Here is a 27,080-nt window from a genome sequence, read left to right on the forward strand (position 1 = left end):
TTAGGAAGAAGCTCTATAAATAGAAAAGAAATAATGCATAATTTTAATATTAATAATACAATAAACTTTGATCTTAATTTTTGTACCTTAACCGAATAAAATCGAATTACCTTAATTTTTTTTTTCTAATGTAATTAACGAAAACATGTGAAAATATTTCATTCAAATTAAACCATTCTGAGAAAACTGTCCTGTGAAAAGTATAGCATTTAATTCCGTTCAGAATGAAATGTTGTTTAAAAATATGTTGTTTTCACATACTTAGGACTCTGAAGTGTTGTAGAAAAAGAAAATATATACATTTATATGTATATTTGCGACGTAATTACAAAATATTTACACCCGAACGCGTCAAATCCCATAGAACTCAATGGTAAATGACCCAATGTTTTGGTCACCACGTAGGGATCGCCGGTGCTTCAGAGCAGGGTACGGAGAAACTTGCTTAGGGCGACTCCTTCTTACTTCCTACCTCCATGGTGGACACTGTGGGAAGACGATGTGGACATGCTTAAGCAGTCACTTATATTATGTTATCTCAGTATTGCACTCTTGCTGTACTCGCTGTCACTTAACGCACATTTAAGAACACAATTTTTCTATCCTGCGAGGAAACTAACTGTAAGCATCGATAACAATACACTAGATACTATGGAATGGCAAGAAATTTACGCGTTCCTAATCAAACTCCCCCATATTTATTGCCCTTGTTAAAGAGAAAGGTTTCCGCATGCGAGTGAGGGGACTTTACTTGAACGTCTCATATTCTCATGAGTTCGTATTTATAGAGAAATTATTACTATTGTTAAACTAAAACGTTAGGAATTGTAAATTTTTTTCCCTTTAAATTGTAGTTCAGTTTTATAAAAAGAAGTACTGGAGCTCATATTTAGGGCTCCGGTGCGCTCCGGCTAAAATTGTAATTTATCTTAAAAATTGCCGGGCTCCAGTGGGCTCCGGTGCAATTTAAGCACTGATTGAAAAGCTATCTGATTTTATATTATGTTAGTGAATCTTCTGCGTTACGCGTTTTATTGCCTCTCTCATGGCTATGGTCTAGACGAGTTGACGAACCGCCTCGATTTCCGTGCTGATAGGAAGGGAAATGGAGCCTGCAAGAATATTTAAGAAATTTTTAGAGGTCGTGCGGTATTTTTCATAATTAAAATGATGAAAAGCTATGACTGACTGATTTTGATATTTAAGACAAAGTCTTTCTATGCTCAATAAATATCTTATTTTTCTTCCTTGCGTAGGATACGCCCAGACTGCTACACTTAGTGGACTATTTTTTCAATTACTGTGACATAAAGCAATTTTTTATTTATGTGGGTACAGCCTTCATTTGTAACCTTGCATCTGCTTGAGTTTTCTTGCAATTATTTAAATTCTTTGCTTAAGTTCTTCTAAGTGCTGTATGCAAATTAATTTTTCATCGAATGTTAAACCAAGGCATTTTAATTGTTTAACTATTTTAGTCTCATTCCATTAATTGCAATAAAGGACAAAGGATTAAGAATGCATTGCTAATTTGACTATGCATTATGAATTTTTAAACACCCTTTTTTTTCGTCCTTTCTGAAAGGAATCTTAAAGTGACTCTTTTACATAGCGGGAAAAAATAGCTTTTATATTATTTTTCCGTTCTTTTCTTGTTTTTCTTGTCGGCTATTCTAAACATCTCAAGAAAACTCATTTTAATCATCGTAAGAAAACTCATTTTAAGAGGTATATTTATTAACAGGAGTCATGAAGAAGCAAAAATAAAGAAAACTAACACTTCAAGCAAAGCTCATAAGAGAATCGGTCTCTAGAAACACTCTTCGGGACATGATTTCCAGTCAATCAGCAAAAATGAAAAGGCGAAAAATTTTGGTATTTACAAACAACAACAATGGGATTGTGAATGAAAAATCAAATTTAAGCAAAGCTCATTCGTTGCTAGAGGTAAGAAACTCAGGATCCAAGATCTCCAACACTGGCAGTTCATCTTGCTACCTTTGTTCCGAAAAAGAAGAAAAAAACATGGCTAATAGCCTTTTTTTTTTTTTTTAAACTACAACTATTATAGCCACTACATCGGCCATCTTGAATGTAATCTAGGAGAGCCAATGTAATGCTGTAATCTAGGCTTCAACCGCAAATTCTTTCTGTCTGATGCTCTTCGAATTGCTCATAAACTTACTAGTTAATAAAAAAATGTCAATAGACTTTTTTACCGTTATTTTTCGCTTTGATTTTAATTGTGTCGTTATTTTTCCTACACAGTCAATAATTTTGTTGTAATTCAGTTATGTTATGCTAATGACTTTCTTTCAAAATCAAAGGTGAAATGTTGTGGATAAAGTTTTAAACTTAAAATAAAATATTCACTTTATTTTCTTTATTGAACACGCATCCACTGACACATATTCATTCATTTACACATCTATGTAGCAAACATATTTCAATCCGACAAAGCTGGACTATACAGTATGACATTTCTTACGCTTTTGATAAAAATTTACTTACTAGAATTTCAAATTGTTTATATTTTTTAATACTTTGATACTTTGATACAGAAGTATTTATACAAAGGGTCTACTGCATTCGCAGTACTTCCCTGTAAACCTGATGTAATTCCACAATGGGCATGGTGATGAAAAATGCCAGAATAAATCCCATGGAGGGAGCAGTGAGCGGGAGGAAAAAGAAAATAACAGCAGTCAGGTGTGTCGCCCTCTGGTGGCGGTATATTTTTTAAATAAAAGATTACGGCATTTATATAAAAATCTAAATTTTTTATTTTTTTTGCATATTGTAATTTTCTCTTAATATTATTTTAAACAACAGTTCTGGAAATATTTTCGAGAAATAAGCATTTTAAAATAATTTATTTGTTTACGGTTCCTTGCTGAAATGCTATCGTCTGCCTGTTAGCTCAAATTGCTTCATAAAATATGATTCGAGAAACCAATCCAAATTGCTATTCTTTGAAACTACTAAACAATTGTGAGGAATTCTTGAAAAATGTAAACAAACACAACACATTTTCTGTTTTATTTCTCCCAAACGTACAAATTCTTCTCGTTTTTACTCGAATAGTTCAATGAAAATTCGCTTTACAGTAATGATAGAATGTCATACCCTATAAGCAATTCTAACAGAACCATAATAAATTAAACATGGAGCACACTTTCACTTTCAAGTATTGCAAAGAATTAAAATGATTTAAATTTTAAGGCCACCAGCATATTAAGCATCGCTTTTCTTTTTTTAACTTCATGCTATTCCATGCTTGCATTCGGTATCCTCAACTTTTTTGGATGGTCGCGTTTTAATTTCAGATATAAAAGCTCAAGAAAATTTCTGCTTAGTATACTCTGCACAAGCCCTCAATGTAATAAACGTTGTTCAATAAAATTAGAGTTATAAATTAGTTAAAATAATTAGAGAAATAAATTAGCTCTTTGTAAACTTCAGGGCGAAGCTTCAAATAAATTAGCTTTAGCTGGAATTGCCCTCATGTCCTTTAGTAAATTATTTATTTGTTTATAATTAAGTTCTTTTTAAAATTTTATTTAAACCATAATTTCAGTTAGAAATCTTTTAAAACACCTAGGGAGCAAAAATTGTTATTAGAAAGAACACCATGACTATTCTCGACCATTAAAACATTTTCAGAGGACCAGACACATGCATTAAAAACATTTCTGTTTTTCATTCACAAACACAACTTTTTCTCCTGGGTAACATGAATCTAAGTCAGTTTCCCTTATCTCTCTTTTTGAAAAACATAGCCTTAAAATACTTTACCGTAGCATAATAAACCAATAAATAAATCCATCATAAGCAATAAAACACGTCACGCTCTTCGTCTTACAGGCTATTTCGTCTCACCATCTTCTCATTTAGTTATTCTTGTCAGGCTACAGTCTGTTACTTTAAAATACGCACTTCAAGGTCGTAGCGACCTTCCCTTCTTTACGATAACAACGTGTGCAATTATGTTTATATAATTACGGTAAAACCTCGAGGGATATCTGCATCCCTGTGGAGAGAGTCGTGAAGGATTTTCTAAGGAAAACTGGCTTTTATACACTTTACATATGGGGAAAACCACGGAAACGCCCATGCAGCCAGCCCGTTGGCGGGAATCGAACCGCAGACCGAACTTTACCAGTGTTCAGCAACTTTACTACTCGGCTGCTGCTGGGCCACAACAACGTGTGTAGTCAAACAATCATTGCCATAGTTCCGAGTCATGGCTTAAGGGGACTGCACGTATTATCAAGTTATTCCTTTACTTAAAGTCTCGCATGAAGTAAATTTACAAACATTTACAGAGAATCGGAATTAATACCTGTAAATAACTAATAGTTACGTATGTTGACGAATAAAACGTTAAAATATGTATCAGTAATTTAGATAATAAAAAACGTTTCTAACGACATCTGTGTAATGTATCTCGGTCACTGATATCTTTTCTTTTAACATTAGATTCTAATAACTAACAGAGACCATAGTATCCACCTGAGTTAATAAATTCTAAAATAAAACAAAAACTAAAAAAAAAAAAAAAAAAAAGTAAAATTTGAAGGAAAAGTTTCCACCTAATTTCAAGGAGCAGAGCATTTCGTAAGAGGACCCATTTTTTTCTCGAATATAACGTTTTAGTTAAAAAGACTGTATAAAAAAATTGCATTTTACTTTAAGCTGAAGCCCAAAAATGATAGCGAATTAAAATCAGTTTTCAACCGACGTTCTTCGTGTAATAACTGATACGCTACAGATAATATGCTAAGTTCCTGTCCATGATGCAAGCAACAAAATGCTCACAAAAATAAATTTAGCTTCCGGTTATAATACAAATGCCTTGCTTAACGTACTTAGAATAAAATGAAACAGGCAGACTTACCCGGGTCCGGTTTCTGTCCATGTTCGTAGCGGTCTTGAAAGGGATCAACACATTGGGTACCGAATAGTAAGCAGTAACACGGTTTGATTTTGCGCTATCACTATCTTGCCGGATATCGAATTCAAACATCCATGTCCTTTTTTCGCACTTGCTGGAAAGGAAGTGTAAGACTTAATCTCTACTTTCCGGAAATGAGAAAAGAGTGCTGGTTTTCCTCTCTGTCAACGACTCACCTTAAATTCATTGAAGCTCGGTACACACTAGAAAATGTGGGAGTGCGAAAACTTACGCAAAGTGAATGAATAGCACTCTTTACTTTTTTTTTTTTTTTTTTTAAGTGTTGCGTGAAGTCTTTAACTTTCATTCGTGAAAGCCTTTTCTTTTACACTACAGGCGGTCTGAAGTATTAATGTTTACATTTCTATTCTTTTTAAACAGACGTTTTTACTTTTTGTTTAAGAAATTCCATAATTTCGCGCAATAAGAAAATGCTTACTTTCCGTCTGAAACAAAAGTGATAGCAATAAAAGTAGTAAAAATCGAAAAGAATGAATGCTTTAGTGAGTCTGGCTGCTGTACCGAAGGGCCCGGGTTCGAATTCCCAGAAGGCATGTTTTAAAATATAAATAGTTTCGAGTTTGTAAGATATACAGTGTCAAATGGATGTTTGTAAAATATATAGTGTCTGTGCGCCATGGAGGCAGACTAAATATGCGGTGAGCCGAAAGGCCTCTCGAGAGGTTGGTGGTAGGTAAAAAGGCGTGGGAGACCCGCGCCCTCGTCCCCGGGGGGTTACTCTCAATCAAAATTGGGAGCGAAACTGAGCAAAGTCATGCTATCACCTGTATTGTGCTCAAGGCTGTTGCCAATGACAGGCGCGATCTTGCACTTCTTGCCACCATGAATTTCGTGGGCTTGTTCTGATGTTATTGTCAGACATGTGAGATAAGACAACACCAAAATAAAGACTGAATAATTTATTTTCTTAACTTTTCCAAAAAACAAAGCAAATAATCGAAGAGATGAAAAATGTAATGACAATAACGTTATGCTTTTTTTAATGGAGTAGCATTACACGCTATGGGAAAATAGTATAGCTTGGTAAATACCCCAAAAAACAGAAATGCTTTAACAACACTTCTTAATTAGTTCCTGAAATAATAGCACTTCCTACAAAAATTTCTTTTTTCAGTTCAGTTTCAGTTTCTTTTTTCAGTTCTATATTTTACGCACTTTAGACAACACACTTGTAGCTGTATTAGCACATTGTGCTAGCACATGAAAGGAGATGCTCTAACATCTGTAACAGCTATGCGGATGAAATGTCTGTCGTTCCATGCTGTTAAGCTACTGCCTGACCCCACTGCCAGTATTTTGCCTTGCTCAGTACTTCTCTGACCATTTATTCCAAACACACATCACTGTTGTGGCATTACACTACTTGTTGGCTGTAATTCTTCGATAGGAAAGTTCTCCCTCTCGCATGTAAAAGATGCAGCTTCGTTTGAACTACGCTAGTTGTTGATATGCCACCCTCTGTTGATGTTGCATATTGACCACTAATTAAATGTCCACTGCAGACAAAAGACGGTAAACAGATTTCAATGCAACTTCACAGTTTTTTTAATATATATGGAGCATGCAGCCAGTTCGCATTCCACTCGCGTGTAATCACTTTGTAATTGTAATTATTTGCATGTCTTATCTCACTTTACATTTTTTCTGTAAGTTTGGTTCAATTTGTGTAATTTTTTCATGGTGCTGCAATTTTCACAAACATTTGTGTATATCAAACTATATCTGTCTGGGGTAGAATATCTTTGTGAAAGACTCTCTAAGAGAAACTACATATTTTTATTACATAAGAAAACCAAAAAAACTTTATAAAGTCACGTATACTTAGAATGGCAATATTCAATTTTATGGCTAATTTAGGGGCATACTCCTTTTCAGGATAGTTTCTGTTCAACTGCTAATTTTTTCATCTTTGGGTGACTAGAGATGTACAATCATTATGCATAAAATATATCTGAAAGATAATTAAATAAAATGTAAAATATTTGGCTAATCAAAACACTACCTTTATCAAACTCTTGTAAAATTTCTATCGAGTGTACTTATCTCTGGCTCTTGTGTTTTTGAATAAAAATATGAAGAATATTTTACTATATTAAAATTACTTTTCCATCATAAATTTTTATGCATACATTTTGCACTTTTTTATGCATTAGTTAATTTATAACTTCATCCATAGATGCTGTGAATTATTAGAAATTTTTTTACTGAAAAGTATCAAAGCATCTTCTTTTCATATGATGGCAGCTAAGTTAACAGATACCATGTTCTTTTCAATGCTTCTTAAGTCTACATGTTTAAGCTACCTTAAAAAGTTAACTTTGATAATATTAATCTCCATATTGCATAATGTTATTTCAATTTATATGCATTTATATTTTCATCATTAAACTAGTTTATTAACATTATACTGGGTAAAGCTTGAATTAGTATACTGCAATCAAAATATATGGCATAAATAGTTTGAAAATTATATTTATCTTGTTGTATTTCAAAATACATCATCTTAAAAGCCATAGGTTAAAAGTAAGATTTCAAATAAATACTTTTTTTTAGTTTAGTAACAAATATTTTTCTTTGAAAAATTATACCCAAATACACAAATACTATTTAAGAACATTTTAAAAGATAGAAATATTTTTAGTGAATATCTATAAAAGAGCTTTGATTCTGTCGTCCGAAATGTTAGGAGCATGTAATACATATTATACGCGTTTGGAAAACTAAAGCGAAAATCAATGGGCATATTGGAGCGAAAAGTAAAAAGACGGAAAAACGTCAGTTTACACCAGAACAGAAGCTTCTGTTTCAAAAGTTGTCATCTAGGTATATTAGACGGCTGTTCGTGTCAGAAACTTGGAGGAAAACGTATTTAGTTTGAGTTTGAGTAATGAGTTGTTAAAAATTCAACAGAAAAACAGAGCAGTGTAATCATTGGTTCTTATAGTCACGTGATACTTGAAAATGACTCAGAAAGAAGTTGAAGTTGAGTCAACTCAGGCAGTCTCCCGCCATCGAAAGCTTATTAAGACTGGCCATCACTTTCCGGTAACCGCAAAAGTATCTTTCAGGGTTACAGAAGAAATAGATGGTGTACATAACATATAATTGAGACTCGCTACAAGTAAAATGCAAATAGTTTCGAGCATTCGTCATTGGAATTAAAAGTATTAAATTAAAAATCAAGGAAATTTCCTTTCTCTTCTTATTATATCGAAACCTCAGGATTTTCTTCCAGTTCAGTTATCTTCTATTAATAAAATGTAATACTGCCCTGCTCGTATAGTGGATAGTGCTAAAGTATATTACATAAGTTAACTTGTGGTTCAATGTTGTTAAGTTCCATGTAGTATTTTTATGCTTCTAGTTAAACTTCTTGTTTTGCTCTGATTTGCTTTTGTTTTGTTTCAAGAACACTTTTTTAAATAGCAATGCCGGTTGCCATCTCATCTGGGTGGATTCAAATGCTTGAGAAGATGTGGATATTTGTAGTTGTTTTATCCCCTTTCCGTGGATTAATACCGATACCCATCCCACAGTGGCGCACCTTGAGCGAAGTTGTTAGCGAAAAGATAACTGAATGACCAAGTGGATTTAGCCATTCCCAACGAATTCTTAAAGAGCGAGTACTCGGCCGTTGGAAAAAATATTTCCATTCATAATGACATTGCAGCAGATCTGAATTCATAAGCATCGCTTGTTACTGTAGTTTAGCATATATAACTGTTAAACTGAATGAATTTTGAAACTGGAAACATTGCTTAATCTTCTGTCCCCAATAAATGTTTTATTCTTGATTATTGCGCATTTCCAAGGTGTGCGCTATGAAATGGTGGATCCGAGTTGCTTGCAGCTCGTACGTTCTACGAACGTAAAAAACTACCTGGTTGATCCTGCCAATAATCATATGCTTGTCTCAAGGATTAAGCACTGCATGTCTAAGTACATGCCGTATTACGGCGAAACCGTGAATGGCTCATTAAATTATTTATGGTTCCTTGGATCATACCTTACTAGTACTTGGGTAACTGTGGCAATTTTAGAGCTAATACATACAGCAGTGCTCCGACCCTCTGGGGACGAGAGGCTTTCTTTTCTTTCTGGCTCATTAGCGGCCAGAATACTGAATATGACTGTTGAACTTTGCTAATTAAACTCGCATTAAATTCCAACTTCGGGAGGATTTTTATATTTTCTTCATGTGTAACACTCCGCGAAGGCATCCTTACCTAAGAAGATAATCTTCCAGCTTGTTTTGCTATACTCCAATAAATATAATCCAGTCTTCGCTATACTCCAGTAAATGTTATCCAGTCTCCGCTATACTCCAGTAAATGTAATCCAGTCCTTTAGTCATCTGTTACTGAAGCCTTCTGCAATCGATAAACTTTATAATTTTTGCTCAATGATTTAATTCTAATCCTCGATTTTTTTGAAGAAACGTTGCAACCATCTTTTTGAGAAAAATTGCATTAGTTAAACGTTAAAAAATTGCGTTAAAATATTGCGTTAGAAAAATTGCGTTAGAAGCATGCTGGTAGACTATCAAACAAAAGCCACAAGGAAATTGGATTTACAGAATTGTTATATTCAATTTAAGAGGAAAACATTATTGCGTTGCGCCCGTTTTCAGTATTCGGAAGTAAAAATTTTAAAAATTGTTTTACTGAGAATTTTGTGCGATATTAATGAGGCGTGTTGTCTCCCCGAATCACTAAAACTGCTAAACGCTTCCGCGGCATTGAATTTATAAGATAATCCAGAAATTCTGAGGCAATGATTTTTACTCACCACAATTGTAACACTCAGAATCACAGTGAAGGTCTTGATCTAGCAGCCAAATAACTCCCTAGCATTTCATGCTTCTTTCTCTAGTGATTTCATTTTGGATGAATATACCAACCACAACATATGCTTGATTTCCTTCTCCGAAAGCCAATCGACAATCTCCCCCCCCCTCCCGAAAAAAAAAGAGTCTTTGGGATCACAGAGGGATTTAAAGGAACATAGGAACAAAAGTTTCAAATGAAAAAAAAAATCATTCAAAATAAGAAAACAGTTTTGAGTCAAAAGAACATATTGTCGATAGCTCCTGGATACGCTTAAACCAAAAGTCCAAGGATCTGGTACATGTACTTTCTCATTCCTCAATTTGAAATTTTAAATAACATGCAAAATCGTACTGTCCCTTACACGCATTTCTGCCCAAATCATGAGTCCTCCGCCTCGATTTTTCGCGCGAGAAAATTCGGATTATTTCTTGTATTACAATCTCTCTATATGAAGATACATCAATCATGTGGCTCCAGACAGAATCTTGACTCGCCTAGCAGTAGCACTTGAAGCCCCTCTGTAGTATCGCAGCAGCAGTACTCGTTGGACCAATTCCTTTACAGCAGGGTTTCTTAAACTTTTTTCAGTCGCGACCCCCTTTTATCACTGAGATTTTTTTTGCGACCCCCAGGATCCCATAATATTTACAAAAATTTTGTGGGACCCCCATAAGTATTGCGCAAATCCGACACTCGCGTGAGCGAAACTGTCAATTTTTTCACTTGTTACTGTAATAAACTATTGATGTTTCAGGTCATCAACTTTAATTTCTAATTTTAAGACATAGAACAATGTGAAAGTTTTAAATAAGTAACAGACGAAATGACAGCGTCACGTACAAAGCAAGGAAAATGAAATTTTATATTACAAAAAGAATACATCGAAACGTTTTCGTTTTCTTATTTGTCCATATTGTCATTATCTATTTCTAGATACATTATGTAAAAACAGTTGGTAACCGTAAAATTATTATAACAAGAACTATCAAAACTGCTAAAATTGTTGGCGAGCCCCTGCTGCAGGTCCCGCGATCCCCTTGGGAGTCGCGACCCACAGTTTAAGAAACCCTGCTTTACAGCAATGCTGTCCAACCGGTGGTTCGAGGGCGCCTTGTAGTCTCCGCAATCCTATATTTAGAAGCCCGCCAACGGCAATCATAATATCACCATGAGACCAAAAACTTTACTAATCTAATGTAAAAATAATAATAATAAAAACCGTAAAGAGATACAATTACGTGAAGTGAAGCATGACAGAAATTTAAAAGTAGCCCTTTTTAAGGCAAAACTAGTTGGATACCACTGCTCTACAGCCTACACAAACTCAATATCTACGAACTTGACAAACCATACTGAGGATAGAGATTTTGTTCATTTTGTGTCGATACCTTCCGTCCTTTAGTCTAGAAAGCTCCCTTCACATGTAAATGACATTTTTTGGTATTTTTCGACGAGCTATTACAGACAGAAAATGGCTTCTGTTATTGCATGAAAGAGACATTTATCTGATCTACGAATATTCTTAGTCATTTGGAATGAGTTCCAAATCTAAAAATATATAATACTGGGACGCGGCAACGAAATTCGCTACTTTGTGATCACTATCAGTTGCTTGCCAAGCCATTGATTTTTATAAATCGTGGCATTTAAACATTGATCGGACTCTTTCTGAATAAAATTCGCTGCTAAAACCTAAAATTCGGAGAACCAGCTGTTGTTCCAAAAGGGCGGACTTTTGCAACTTAGCGCATTCGTCAGAATGACCAAAGTCATTTCACCACTGAGGACATTATCTAAGGTACAGAACAGGTACTGGTATAAGTGGGCGGGACACTAAAATTTCACGGGCGAGGTTATACACCATAGGTTGCCCGCCGCATTAACTCTACAGCTCCATCCCAATTTTCAGGAAGAACATCGCGGGGACAGTCCAAGGATTTCCCACCGCTCTTCCCCTACAACCAATCACTCGAGAAGGCTACACTCGAAGAAGGCTACTAGAGAAGGCATGGAATTTTAAATTCACCATCTTATACCCGAATTCCTACAATTACGCATTTTGACATCTCCGATACATCTCTAATGCTATTGCCTACGAGATCGTTTTCTGTTAATGTTTTTAAAGTACTAGATTCATATACAGTGGATTTTACGTTCTATGTAAGCATAATGTTGCAAAAACAGGCTAATTTTTTTTTTTTCTTTTTTTCTTTTTTTTTTTTTTTTTTTTCAGTAGTATAGTATCATAGTAAGTAGGATTAATTGAGCGCTTATGTAAATTTATTTACTTCTGAAAATGAAGGAAAACCTTTTTGTCATTTGAAGTGCAATGAGTTGCTTAATTGTTACTAAAGGCAAGCAGTCGTAGAATTTGTCGATTATTAATTTTGAAATCGACGATCTCTTTTAGTATTTGCATTTGAGAATATGCGAGTACGTAAGGAAGGTCTATGCATAGACTAAAGCACATGACTAATTTTAGATAAATTTGCAGATAGTGGTTGAAAAAGTAGTTTACATTTACCTTTACGTATATTAAATGGTATTAGTTATTGAATTTTTAAAGATAATTTGTAGAAAGAAGCAGTCAAAGAGATGATAAGCAAACAAAAGACCTTGCTTTTCAAATTTACAGTGAAACCTTGTATTCCATAAAGGGACAACAAAAGCAATCTTAAAATGGAAATTAATAACGTAACTGATAAATTCGTTAGAAACTAAAGTTGTAGTAGAATCTCATTTACCAGAGATAAAATGGACAGAGCCATTTTGGAGTAACAAAATATAAACAAACAAACAAAATATATAATATAAACAAATAAACAAAATATAAACAATATATCAATAATATAAACAAACATCTTTTTGCATTTTGTAAAAATTTTTTTTGTTTGTTTATATCTTGTTTATATTATTTTTATATAAATAATATAAACAAAATATAAACAATTTTGTTTTGAGATTTTGCACTGAAAACTTTAAAAGGCTGTAACACTTTTCAAATTGTTGCCACCATATATTATCGCCCTGTCTTATATTTAAAGAAATTAAATAATGAAGAATCTGCATAAATGCATGTATGTTTCTCGCATTGTGATAAAACAACGGTACCTAGAGCCATCAGAATTTGAATAACGTAACCTTTAATAGAATATGGGCATGTGAGAGCCCTAATTTGAATTTGAAATTTGTTTTATAACGATTTCATATTTTGTAACACTTTAATGAATTTTTGAATTGAAAAACTAAACGATTTCAAAGAGAGCAATGGCAACACTGTAGGGAAAAAAAAATATTATTATACCTAGCACGCGAGACTCTGTATCGGAAATTCTAAAGATATGCTCATTTTAAAATTAATTTGTAAGCATCGTTTTTTTCGCACTTACGCCGCATACAATTCAACAGCAAAATTAGAAAATTTTTAAAAGCTGCAGAGCAGCATGTTTTTAATTTTCCTGATGTATTTCACTGTATTTCAGTTTTTCCTGTCTTTTCTCAGTTCATCACATCAATACAGTTATCTTAGTTAAGATGGCTAATTTTTTTTTTTGTCCTTTTATTATTAACTTTATATATGTTAACTTTATTTATTAAATATCACTTACGCCGCATAAAATTTAATTCAGCATCAAAATTACAAAATATTTAAAAGCAGCATATTCCTAGAATGTCCAACAGTCAGTCTCACGAGCTGAAGATACATTCTGTACAGTGTTGCCACTGCTTATTTTCAAATCGTTGATTTTGATAAATTCTTTAAAGTTTTACAAAATACGAAATAAATAATAAAACCAATTCGAAATTCAAAATTTGGACTTCTGCTTGCCCATGTTCGGGTTGAGGACTACGTTATTCCAAATTTGATGGCTCTAGGCACCGTTGTTTTTTAACAACGAGAGGAACATACATAAAAGACAAGTTCAGTTTTAACGTTAAGGTTGAGAAATATAATCCCAAGACGAGGCCAATACAGTGCTACAGGTGTCAGGAGTGGGGTCACTCTCAGCACCTGTGCACTAACCCTGAGTGATGTTGCAAGTGTGGCAATTCTCACAGGAGCAAGTAATGTCCCCTCAAACAAGATGAAGCACCCACCTGCATTTATTGTCAGGAAAATCATATCAGCAGTTATCGAGCTTGTCGATACTATAGAAGGAAGTTAGAGAAAGCCCACAGCCAGATTGTCAAGTTAGACGATGACTTTACCATACTCCCAAGTAAAGTGCCAATAGCGCCAAGAAGGAAGATAGCACTTCCCCGCAGTGAACACGCCAGGGAACTTATTCAAACGCCCCCAGAAGATCTTGGAGAAGCTGTCAGTTGGCTAAGAGAAAGAAAAGTCAGCAGCTTCCTGCGAAGTATGATCGATCACATAGCAAAAATACGTGCTGCAAAGTCTACAGCCGAAAAGTTAACTGAGGGATTTAGAGCTGCAATGATGCTAGTAAAGTTTGCGGATGATGAAAATTAAGGATTTTTCTGTGCATCTTAGTAGTACTTTTTCATTATTATGATCACGGCCATCCATTATTGCAACGTTTGTCAATGGTTCTCATGGATGTGAGATTTACGTAACTTGAGTTTTTCACCTGTTCGATTTTATGTTCCGGTTATTTTTTGGACACGATTCGAAACAACTTAGTCGTTCTACAAGGGGTAGGGTTCTCGTTAACCTAGGTACCCTGGTGCTACACCGTTCCACTGGAGGAACATACATACATGCATGCAGATTCTAGATCATTTGATTTTCTTTAAAATTAATACAGGGGGTTAATATTTGGTGGAAACGGTTTGAAAGGTAATACGCTGTTTATAGCAAACAGACACAAAATCCAATTTTGAGACCAATAGCTCTTTTCTGGGCTTTTTTTTTTTTTTTTTAAAGGTTCTTTTTAAAGGAGCTAGACCAGTAGCAAATGTCATTATCTAGCCATACGTTTTACATATCTACGTATTTAGTTATCCGAATTAGAGTAAATCCGAATGGTTCACATAAAAGACATTCTATTGTAATTAATACTATACGGAATGCACTTCTATGAGTCCTCGTGAAAACAGTTCAGAGTTACATTAGAAATCATACATGATCAGTGCCGGATTTAGACTTGATGAGGCCCTAAGCTCTTTGAGATATAATTCTGTTATGCTATATTTTAATATTATATTTATATTATATTTTACTTTTTGGGGGGAAGGGCTCTAAGCTACAGCTTTTGTAGCTTATACATAAATCCTGCAATGTACATGATACATGCAGAATTCAGAACAAAACGTACTTTTTTATTAACCCTTTAACGCATTTGCCCGTGACAGACACGGGCGAAAGTCATCGGCAAATTTGCACATGCCCGTGTCTCACACGGGCGATCTTGTATCTCGCATTATTTTATTTCTAATGCTCGTCTGAGATCCGCTCTAGTTTTTACTTTTGAGATATCCCTCAGTAACTAATATCGACTACGTTGAGTCTTGCTTAGAAGATCAAACTGTTCACTAGGCAAATAACGGTTGTGATCAAGAAATGATACCTCTTGTTATCAGCATCCTCAGGCGACACTAAAAGATAAACATCAAAATATACTGAATACAATAAGCGCGATCATATATTCTCAACATGGCATAAACAGGCATTTTACTAGCGGCAAAGGTAGGCATAAGAAGCAATTTCGTAGAAATTACGAGTCAGTAGCATAAGGCAAAGCATGAAGTGCAATCATAACATAGCATATCCAGGCAATCAGCATATCTAGTAATTTGGCATACAATCTTGTTAGAATAGCAATCTAAAAGGCGAATCGAAAATAAGCAAAAGTTCAGGTAGATGTGCAATCTTCGTAAGTAATGAAAAACATGTGGTCAACATGCAGTCCGTTCTGGTAAATATAGATAGGCTATAACTTATAATTAAACTTATTTACCTTAGAGGGCACCACTATGCAGCATCTTTTGTGTAAACCACGTGGTGCATTTTGATGATTAGCTACAAGTTTACCTTGACTTTATTAAAGAACCTTGACAAGTTTATTAGAAATTCTTTCTTATAAAGCAGTTGTTTGGTGTGGAAAAGATAATATATCCATTTTTATTGCGTTAATTGTCTAAAAGGAAACAATTAACCATTCTGAAGATAATGATGGCGAGATTTTGGCTGTAGCAAGAAATTGTTATCGAATTAAATAATAACTATTACAAATTAAAAAAATATTTTACACTATACCAATATATTTATTTTCTGCCCCCCCCAAAAAAATCGATCATTTTTTAGCAGTTTTCCGAAAAAAACTCGTGTTTTAAGGAGTTAAGATAAACAAAGGCATCTATTCTCCTATGTTTCTGCAAAGATTTTAATTTTTTATGGTCCCAATAAGCCTTTTCTTTGTTATGCACGGTTATTACGTCGTCAGGATGGCCGAGCGGTCTAAGGCGCCAGATTTAAGCTCTGGTTCTCGAAAGAGAGCGTGGGTTCGAACCCCACTTCTGACAATTGAATCGTTTATTTTTTACTTGCCCCTCCCCGTCAATTCTTAGAAAGTTAGAAGCTAATAATGTTCAAGACCACTTTTTTATCAATTTACTCGTAGGTTCTCAAATCAAATAAAAAACAGTCATTTTGTATGGTAGGACAATAAAACCTTTCTCATGCGAAGCAATTCATAAAAATAATATTAAGTCTGAAATCTGAAAATAAGGTAATATCCAAATTGTAAGAGGGGATTGTAGGAAACTGAATAATAGTTAATTTACATTACTTTTGTGCAAGTATTAAATTCGGAAATTTAACTCAAAGCTTCAACGAAAAGCAAATTTTGAATTCCGATTTTCTACCTGAGGAAATATTTTAGAGTTCAATCTCTATAAGGTGGTTACTTTCATGTACTTGCATATAAATTTTAATATCGGACATATGATCAACTCATATACGTCAACGAGTTATTAATTAATTTAATTAAGGCGGTTTGAAAAACAGTGATAATGAACTGTTTGATGAATTGCTTCTTTACATAGGTCAAAACTGTGGATTTACTGTACTTCCTCGCATGTTTTAACCCCAGATTTTGAAATTTTTTTTTAAATATTCACGTAATTCTCACATTTCTTCAATGCGTTCAAACAACGAGCTCCCCTAAATTTTAAAAAAATGGATTCGTCTACGTAGTAGTTTTTGTTTGTCTTACTAACAAACACAAACCTTCACGAACTACCTAAGGAGGTTACGGCGAAACTTTCCCTTCTAACTATTGAGCTTTATTGCATGACAACAATGCAAACCAAAGAATATGCCTTCAGCATCATATTTTAGCTCCAGAATTTTTCAAGCAAAATCTGTTGCTTTTCTTCGAAGACAATGAACATATAACTTCTCAGATTTCCTTTTTTCAGAAATTGCCGAAAACCATCGAATTTTATAAGACGAATTTTTAACTCTTATCATTCTCGATCAATGAGTACTTAGTAAGAGAGATGTTTTTTAAGAATATTCAGAGAAGGTAGACTATCGTATTTAATCACGTTACAATCATAAATTGCAGTTAAAACAGGGTTCATAGCCACATTTTAGTTAAAAAAATAAGCACCTATAAGCACTTTTCAAGCACATTTTAAGGAAAAAATAAGCACCTGTCTAATTACATTATACACAACTGCATAACCTTTAAAGAAAAATTACACTTGTAATTTAAAATATGAGCTATGCAATATTTATTAAGAGAATGAGCATTACCTCAACAATGGAAAACAATTAACTTTTTTTTTTTTTTTTAAATTTTAAATGACAGTTCAATTTACAGAATTAGTTTACAATGAGAGAAAAAAACTATGCAATAATAAACTATATTACAAAATTTAATGATGATATTTCAGTTGAAAATATAGAAAATAAATAATAATAAGCCATTTTAATTGTATTCGTTTGGCACCTAATAATAAATACAATTTATTTTTCCACTCATATTAATATTTAAATAATTTAACTTAAATCAAAATTCTGAACATTTTCTAAATTTTCATTGCATAACAGTTTTCCCTTAACATATATCCCAAGCAAAGTAATTTAAGTAATAAAGAGGCACATTTCTGAAATCAGAAGACAGGAAATTGCTTCATTCAGTCATCCTTTAACAGTAAAAGCTTAACTAACCCGCATACTCGAAATTCCCGAATATTCCGGATAGTAACTGGAAAAAGAGGAGTGGGGGAGATTGTAGCTGTTCTATAGATTTAAATTTAAGCTAAATAAATTATTTTGACATTTCGATATGTGCATCATATAAAAACCAACGGAACTGAGAAATATTCGGCTTAGAAAGCACAGTAAAACTCTTTTAAGTGTGCATAAACAAATCTCAGACTGAACATCAAAATTAATTATCAATGCAAAATACCGCAAACGTTATTGCGCAATACGTGCGGCGTAATTCTTCCATATGGGATATTACGCAATCGGAATCAACACCTGCCGGTATTCGAAGAAAAAAGAACTAAATAAAGGAAAAGAAAGAGACTTACTAATCTGGGGTGTTTCTGATTCTAATTTTCAACAGACTGTATTAAATTTCCGGAATAGAATCAATCTTCGCTTGGGTTGGGTAGACCGCAAAAACTTTTAGTCCTATTCAATCCAGATTGGACAGTGACCAAAAAAGGTCCGTTGCTTCAATATCAGAGATTTTGCGGAGAAACTCCCAACCTCCGTACTGTATAATGTATTGGCAAAGAAAATGAAATTATTTTGACTATTCGATTACTTTCCTTTTATTTAAGCCATTCCGAATATTATTCCTTAGAAAGCTAATCTGTGTAAAAACACACCCATTTTTGGAAGTTTATCTATACTTCAGCAGTTACTGCAACTATACTATTATAAATATTCATACATATACTCATAATATAAGCATAACGATCATAATAAACACGAATATGAACTGACCAAGCAGAACGAGAACGCAAATTATCAAAATCTTGATAGAAATTAGTATTTGGGTAGGAGGAATTCTCGCGCGCACCATAGGTTACGTAATGCAGAGAAAGGGAGGGAAAAGCGATTTCCGGGAGTATGATTCACCATCTGACGTTGCACATAAGAAAGAAAAGTTGTTTATTTAGTTTCGGCTTTGGTACGGGGAAAAAATGCGCGTTCATTAAAAGCAAAGGATTAAAAAAAAAGCACTAAAAGCAAAAAATAAGCACTAAAAACAAAAAAATAAGGGCTTTAAAGAAAAAGTAAGCACCTATAAGGGCCTTTATATTTTATTTTCAAATATAAGGACTTATAAGCACTTGTAAGGACCGCTACGAACCCTGTAAAAGCAACAGTTTAATACCGAAAATTTACACTACATGTTCTGGAAGACTACATTTATTAACAATCTAATATTATAGATAAGTAATTATATACTTGCTATTATCAGTAACTGGGGAAAAGTACAAAAAACTGACAGTCGTGGTTTATCAATTTATGCCAGTCTAATACAAAAAGTGGCAAAACACAGCAAAGCAAACATGAACTGGCATTCCGTCTACACTTTCGCTGAGTTAACTGCACATTCACTTTGCTAATCATTTATGATGATTAGAAGCCTAAAGTAAGTTATCTTATTAGTAACTTATCTCACTTGTCTTATAGTTACATCAGAACAAAGAGTGCAAGACTACGCCTGTCCTGGGCAAGAGCCTAGAGCAACATACAGGTTCACAGTACAACTTTGTTCAGTACCCCTCCTCCAGTTTTGCACCGAATCACTTTTCAAATTGTTGCCACCAAATATGATCACCCTGTATTATATTTAAAGAAATTAAATAATGAAGAATCTGCATGAATGTATGTTTCTCGCACTGTGATAAAGCAAAGGTACCTAGAGCCATCAAAATTTGAATAACGTAACCTTCGATAGAATATGGGTATGTAGAAGCCCTAATTTGAATTTGTTTCATTATCGATTATATATTTTGTAACACTTCCAACGAATTTTTGATTAAAAAACTGAACGATTTCAAAGCGAACTATGGAAACACCGTATAAAAAAAAATTATCTACAGGGCATGAAACACCGTATCGGAAATTCTAAAGATATGCTCATTTAAAAATTATTTTGCAATATCGCTGTTGAACTGAGTTTTGTGGTTTGAATACGTAGAACATATTTAATAAATAAAGGTAACACAAAACATTAAGAAAAATTGTCCTTTTGGATGTAATTTAAAATCTGAAACCCTTCAGGTTTTTTTTTTTTAAATATATATATATTTTTTCTTCAACATTAACTTCAGATCAATAGCAAATGCAGATTTGCATTTTTTTAACCACTTCCTTAATTATTTTGATTTGAAACTTTTCAGTATAACAGTTGTTCATGTTGTGTTAATTTTCAGTACCTCTTGCATTTACTAGATTTGCGAATAAATAGAAATCTTTTTTTTTTCTTTTGAAGATAAGGAAATAATGGACTATGCTGTTCTATTAGAAGCAATTCCTTAGCATGTGGTGTTTTGCCAAAAAATAGGAAGCGTTCAGATTCTCATGAAATGAAAATATGTCAATAACAGCTGACATCAGGGTTTCTACACATTTTTGCACATGGAAATTAAGTACTTTTAAGGACCATTAATGAATAAAATTAAGAACCTATCAACAAATGGGAAATGAATTAATTCAATTAAAGATATTATCTATGTCTGAACTTCACTTTTGCAATACCACCCTAAGAATAAAACAGATCCGTAAGTAAGATGCATTATATGAAACATAATTTAATAAATTATTTATATAAAAATTAACATTAAAATCAATTTTGTAAAATTTATCAAATAACATTAAACCGTTAGCTTTATACTGATATTTTTTTCTTTTATGTTTCATTTCGTCATGCACTTATTCAGTCTAGAGCAAGAATATCAAACTCACGGCCCACAACAAATATTTTTGCCGCCCGGCCAATATATCGGCAAATAATAATATATAATAATAAAATAACATACCGACGAAGAAAAAAATGAAATGTTTACTGCTAAGTAATTAACAATAATTTATTCAGTGTTGTTAGATTACTCACAACAAGCTGACACACACACTACTTAAATTACAAATGCGTGTGAGTAGCTTGCGTTCAGCTACCTTCGGCTTTTGGGGGACACGTACACTCAGAACTTGTACACATCCCCCGATAGCCGAACTCATGGTTTCAGTTTTCCAATCATAGATTTGTATGATATATTGGTGCATGCACTTTGCTTTATTATTAATTATTACTTAATTCATATTGTTACGGATTTCATAGTTATTTATTTAGTTAGTTTTTTATTTAAAATTGTAATTAGATTTGCTTCATGTTGCCTTAGCAACACAGATGATTTTTGAAAAGACAGCTGCGTTGGAAGGTTAAAAATAGAACAGCTCATGCATTTGATACCTAAATAAATATCTCGTAATTGCTGTTGCCATCCACAAAAATCCAGATATTTATAGATGTTTCCAGTATATTCGAGAAATTAATTATAAAGCTTATAAAAGCCGAGAACAAACAACTCATCTCAATAGTAGCTGTAGTTCTAGCGAACTGTTTGTTTACTTAATGCTGTGATTGATTTGTAGCGATTTCGCTGTGAGATAGAATTAGTTTCTGTTTTTTGAATTGATTTTTGCTAAACGTTTGACATTTTGCGATATTGTTAGAATATTTTTGAAGAAATATTTCAGCATTTTGATTTATCTCTTGTGAAAAGAAATTTTTGTTAATTTTTTAACGTTAACCGTGTTTATTCCAGCCCTTTGTATTCAGTATGTCTATATCAAAACCAAGTGGTAGTAAAATTAAACGAAAAATCGCTGACGAACATAGAATATTCCAAGTAAAATGGGAATTAGAATATTTTTGCTGTGAAATAAAAGATAAAATAATCTGCTTGATATGTAATAATACTATTAATGTACCAAAGTTATATAATATTAAACGTCATTACGAACAACACAAATCGAAATATAACAATTACGAAGGATTAATGAGAGAAGAAAAGTTGAAAGAGCTCAAGTTGGGAGTGAAAAATGTCCATGTTTAGTAAAGTATTGCAAGAAAGTGAAGCGGCGGTACATGCAAGCTACGTCTTGTCAGAGTTGATAGCTAAACATTCGAAGCCTTTTACTGACGGTGATTTCATCAAGGAATGCCTAATGAAAGCTGGAGAAATTGTTTATCCTGGAAATATGAAGGCTTTTCAATCAATTTCATTGTCTCAAAATACAGTTGCAGAAAGAGTTACTGATTTAGCCGCGAATTTAAGTGATCAGATCAAAGCAAAATCATCTAGTTTCGAAAGTTTCTCCATTGCCTGTGACAAGAGCACGGACATTAGTGGCAAAGCTCAATTAGCAGTGTTTCTTCATTCTTGTGACAAGAATTTTAACATTTTTGAGGAATTACTGGAACTAATACCGATGCCTGGTACTACCACAGAAGAAGATATATTTACTTGTGTTTTTGGACTTGTGCAGAAATACAATCTACCTTTGGCAAAATTAAATTCTGTAGCTACAGATGGAGTTCCATCAATGACCGGGAAAAACAAGGGCTCCGTAGCATTACTAAGAAAAAAAACTTAGCGAAATTTACAGTTCAAACATTCATCATATGCATTGTATTAACATCAAGAAGTTCTATGTACGAAAGTAATAAATATGGAGAATGTTTTATCATATATTAAAAAAGTTATAAATTTTATAAGATCTCAAGGTTTAAATCAGCGTCAATTCACTGCTTTCTTAAGTGAGTTAGATAGTGAATATTTGGGTTTGTCCTACTATACCGAGGTACATTGGTTATCTTGCTCCAAGATTCTCAAACAATTCTGGGATTTGAAAAAAGAAATATGTCAGTTTTTAAAAATGAAAAATCAAGACGTAAGTTTGTTTCATGATCCAATATGGATACAAGATTTATCTTTCTTGGTTGATATAACCAAACACTTAACCGATTTAAATTTATCGTTACAAGGAAAAGATGATATCATTACGAACATGTTTGACATAATTAAAGCATTCAAATGTCAACTAGTTCTTTGGGAAAAACAACTTAAAAATGAAGATTTGACGCACTTCCCGACGTGCAGCATGAACAAATCAAGTTTAGATGATACTTGTTCGTATCAAAAATACGCAGAAAAAATTGCAAATTTAACAACTGAATTTGAAACGAGGTTTAATGATTTTAGTTCCCTCGAACACAATTTTTTTGTTTTTTTTTGTTTTCTTCGATTTTCTCAATAAGTATTGACTCAGTACCCAGCCATATGCAAATGGAGGTGATCGAGATTCAATGCAACTCAAATTTGAAAGCAAAATTCATTGAAGTGGGCGTGCCTGAATTTTACAAATATTTACCAGCCAGGTTTGAAAATACTCGAAAATTCGCATATGAAATTATTTCCATGTTTGGTAGCACTTATCGGTGCGAGCAGTTATTTTCAGTCATGAAAGGTAATAAGTCTCCTATTACAAACCGTATTAATGATGCTCACCTTGGGTCAGCGTTGAAAGTTATCACTGCAAACAAAATTTCTCCCGAAATAGGAAAGATAATAGCAGAGAAGAAATGTCAAGTATCAGGACGTAAACATTAAATTTTTCTTGTTCTTTTCTATATAAATATATATGTGTTTATTATTGTATTATTCGAAATAAATCTACGTTTCTATGAATATTGATTTTTTTTTTTTTTTTTTACGGCCCGCCTAAAGTTAAACCTTGTTTGTTTGGCCCAAGTGTACCTATGAGTTTGACATCCCTGATTTAAACAGAACTTAAAACATAATTGCACTTGACATGAAGCAAATTATCGCCACGTCTGAAATTAGAAAATTTACATAAAATAAGTATAATAATATCCAAAGTATGATAAAATAATATTCAAGTATACTAATATCCAAAGTAGAATAAAGGTTTAAATAAATATATTTAAACAGAACATAAAATATAAATGCAAGTTCTTATGCTAATAAATTCAACCACAGCTTGTGGTGATGTAACCTAACAGGAAAAGTCAAATTTAAAATGTGGACTAGAAGTCAAGGACTCATTTTATAAGCTGACTCAGTAACTCTATCATAGTAATAAATTCTAATGTTGGCAGCAATAAAGCAAAGCTGAATAACTAGAAATTACCAGAGCTTACAGGAATTAATGCAGCCTGAAGTGGAGGCCAGAAACATACTGCCTTACAATCCAAAAACCTCAGTTTAAATACTATCTAATTAATTTGCATTCTGGTGAGGAAACAAAAAGGAGAAGTTATAGTAAAGGCTGAAATTATGAAGAACTGGTTAATTTACATTATAATAACTGCACATATCTTTGAAGAACTATCTTTTTCTTTATGTATTCAGTTCCTTTGCTTAGTAAATTTCCTATTAGAATTTTATAATATTTGATTTAATTAAAGCTTTTTGTTATTCTAAAAACTACATGTATTTAGAACGTATAGAAGAAGTTGCTAATTTTATTTCTTTAGCTGAGAATAAATATGAAGTGATGACCAGAGACGGTGGCGGAATTTTTAGAATTTAGTGATGCACAGAGCAACAAAATTGAGAAATGGAAAACTTTAAAAATTTGGGTCAGGTACTGGAAGCAGAATTTAGTACCCACAAAGATAATACCAGGTGGGAAAATGCACTGTGTATGATGCATTATACATATAAGATGAAACTTGTAAATTGTCAGTTTTCAGTTTCTTTATTAATAGGAAAATTCCTTTCTATAGATGCATGTCCATGTGACAAGATTAGAAGCATTTTTAATATTTCTCATGCTTGTACCTATGAAAAGAATAAAAGTAAATGGAAGATAAACATGTTAAGCGAAAGACTTCTAGAATCAGAAGTAAAACATTCAAATATTATGTTTTCATAGTTTTTCCAAAAAATTTCCAAAAAGGGAAAAATTCGTCACAAATTTCTTCTAAAACACATCCATTATCTGTTAGTACTATGAAGACATTTTTCATTTTGCCACACTTTTCTGGAATCTTCTAGAATTGTAGATCTATAAATCTTGCCTTCAAATCCTTCTAAACTTCTCCAAGGTGCAATGTCTAAAATCGGGAAGAAAAATTACCACTAGCAATTCTGTAATGGCAAAAAGCTGTAAGTATTAAAAAAAAAAAAAAAAAAAAAAAAAAAAAAAAAAAAAATCAGAGGAAAAAGTGTAAAATGCATTTAATAGAGAAAAATTGATGCACATCCTAAGAATTCTGAATCTGAGAAAATTACATGGGGAAACTCTCTTACCATGAAAAAATAACAAAAGATATCATTTTAAACTAATTGCCTAGCTATTTTGCTCTTGCTAAGAATTGTTTTGTAAATTGTACTTTATAGTATTTATTACTTTAAATCTAAAAAGTAAGCAAACTATTGATATTATAAGTCGCCAAAATGAAAAGTAATGTCACTTTATATGACAGCAAAAAATAAAAATGTTTTTTAATGTTATTTCTTAAGCATAATTGTAATATATTACCATTATTTTAATCAAAATTATTAATGTTTTAAAAAAATCGTCGAAAAATAAAAAATCTACGATTTAAAAATTTTGAATAGAAATTGATCTTAAAATAGCCAAAATGTTGAAGTTGTCAAATTTATAGGAGTTTAATAAAAGAATTAACTTCCTCCAAAGAGAAAAGTTATTTAAGAGAAGAAAAAGAAATAATTTTGAAATGCTAGTTTCACTCTTTGGCCAGAAACTCGAGTATCGCACCATTTATAAATAAGAACAAATTCAAACGATAACCCATGAAATACATATTTGTCAGTGAATCACCAAAAATATTTCTCCAAAATGCTTATTCACACTGAAAATGGCAGTCGTAAAAACAGACAGAAATTTCAGAAGATTAAAATGAAGGACTTTTAATGACAAAAGTCGATTGCAAAAAACCTAAGGACTCTTAAGAATGGTACAAACGCTAGACATCAAGTTATAATAAGAAAAGAAAATTAGTAAGAGAGAAGTCAGCCTTAGACAGGCAGTAGACATATGTCTTCGTATTTGGTGGAATTCATATGGCAGCAGTAGACATATATGAAGAATAAAAATCTTATGTAGTTTTTAATACAGTTGCCAAATGATATCTGCTAAAGATAAAAAAGACATGCTTTATTGATCTACCAATATCAAAAATATATTTCATCACCAAAAAATACCAACAGATTGTTAGTGATATGTTGGTTAATATCCAAGTAACCTTATTTTTATACATGTATCCAAGTTTAATTATTCATTTTTTCATCCGGAGAAGACATGGATGCTTGTTAAATGTACAGTGTCTGTGCAGCTAGCATGGCGACACTCTAAATATGGGGCGAGCCGAAAGTCCTCTCGTGTGGATTGGTGAGAGATCTTGGATCACCCCAGGAGTGCTCTCCGTCAAAGTTGGGGGTGGAAAATAGAAGTTCAACCTCTCTCGGAGTAGGCTCTGGCAACCATTGTTCCATGTAATCTAGACACAACAATAGAAATGAAACCTTTCTAAGACAATCACTTGCAATTCATGGTGTTTTTGGTCTTTATGGAGGTGGTTGCCTAACAGAACAGAATTATTGATGATATTCATTCCACCATTTAATTATATGCTCGGAAATGTTTGTCTAATGTGCAGAGATAGTCCTTGAGAGAAGTTTCTCGTTTTTGATATTTCAGTATATAGGATGGTGCTAAGCCAACTAACACAAAAACAACTGGTTAACAACTTAATAATCGGTCCTCATCAACAATGATTTATTTGAAAAACCTATTAGTTATAATAAATATGGTATTTCAACATTGCCCTGTGGCAAAACTGGTACTATTAGTTTGCCCTGAATCTATCTGTCTATTCTATAATATAGTATATGAACACTGGCAATACACTACTGAACATTTTGATGTTTATTTGCAAATTGACTGTAGAAATAGAGTCCTCTTCACTGTTCCACCCATCACAAGCTATCCCACCGAATAATCATTCTTTAAAGCAAAATTCGAAATGTGTCAGTTGACCCCACATCACACACAAGTTACCGCATAATCATATAGGCTTTTTTATCAAATGAACAAAGAACTCCAAACTGGATTATTACAAAGCATAATAGAGCTATCTTCCTAATGGAAGTGATTCCTTTATGATAGATTTTCTAAAAAAAAACTAGTTCAAATTCAAGTCACACACTGGAAAATCCACATATAAAGACCCACATAATTAATTGTAATACTTTCAGAATTTCTGGTAAGCTAAGAAAGAAACGTT

The 27,080-nt window shown here is 33.0% G+C and overlaps 1 protein-coding gene and 1 non-coding gene across 3 annotated transcripts in view; one reads left to right on the forward strand and one right to left on the reverse strand.

Annotated features, from left to right (window-relative positions):
- LOC118182036 (integrin beta-PS-like) overlaps nucleotides 1-5,049 on the reverse strand; it is a 100,328-nt gene extending 95,279 nt beyond the window's left edge. For both annotated transcript variants that reach the window (XM_085822598.1, XM_035351306.2), the window contains exon 1: nucleotides 4,898-5,049. In XM_085822598.1, the coding sequence (XP_085678724.1) occupies nucleotides 4,898-5,026 (129 nt within the window). In that variant the 5' untranslated portion in view covers nucleotides 5,027-5,049. The remainder of the gene's footprint in view (nucleotides 1-4,897) is intronic.
- An 11,157-nt stretch (nucleotides 5,050-16,206) lies between these two features.
- Nucleotides 16,207-16,290, forward strand: TRNAL-UAA (transfer RNA leucine (anticodon UAA)). The gene has a single exon. It is a non-coding gene; the product is annotated as a tRNA-Leu (tRNA).
- Nucleotides 16,291-27,080: the final 10,790 nt, after the last annotated feature.

Source organism: Stegodyphus dumicola, chromosome 8, assembly GCF_044657685.1.
Source record: "Stegodyphus dumicola isolate Sdum_Otavi_A_Nest chromosome 8, ASM4465768v1".
Classification (NCBI taxonomy): domain Eukaryota; kingdom Metazoa; phylum Arthropoda; class Arachnida; order Araneae; family Eresidae; genus Stegodyphus; species Stegodyphus dumicola.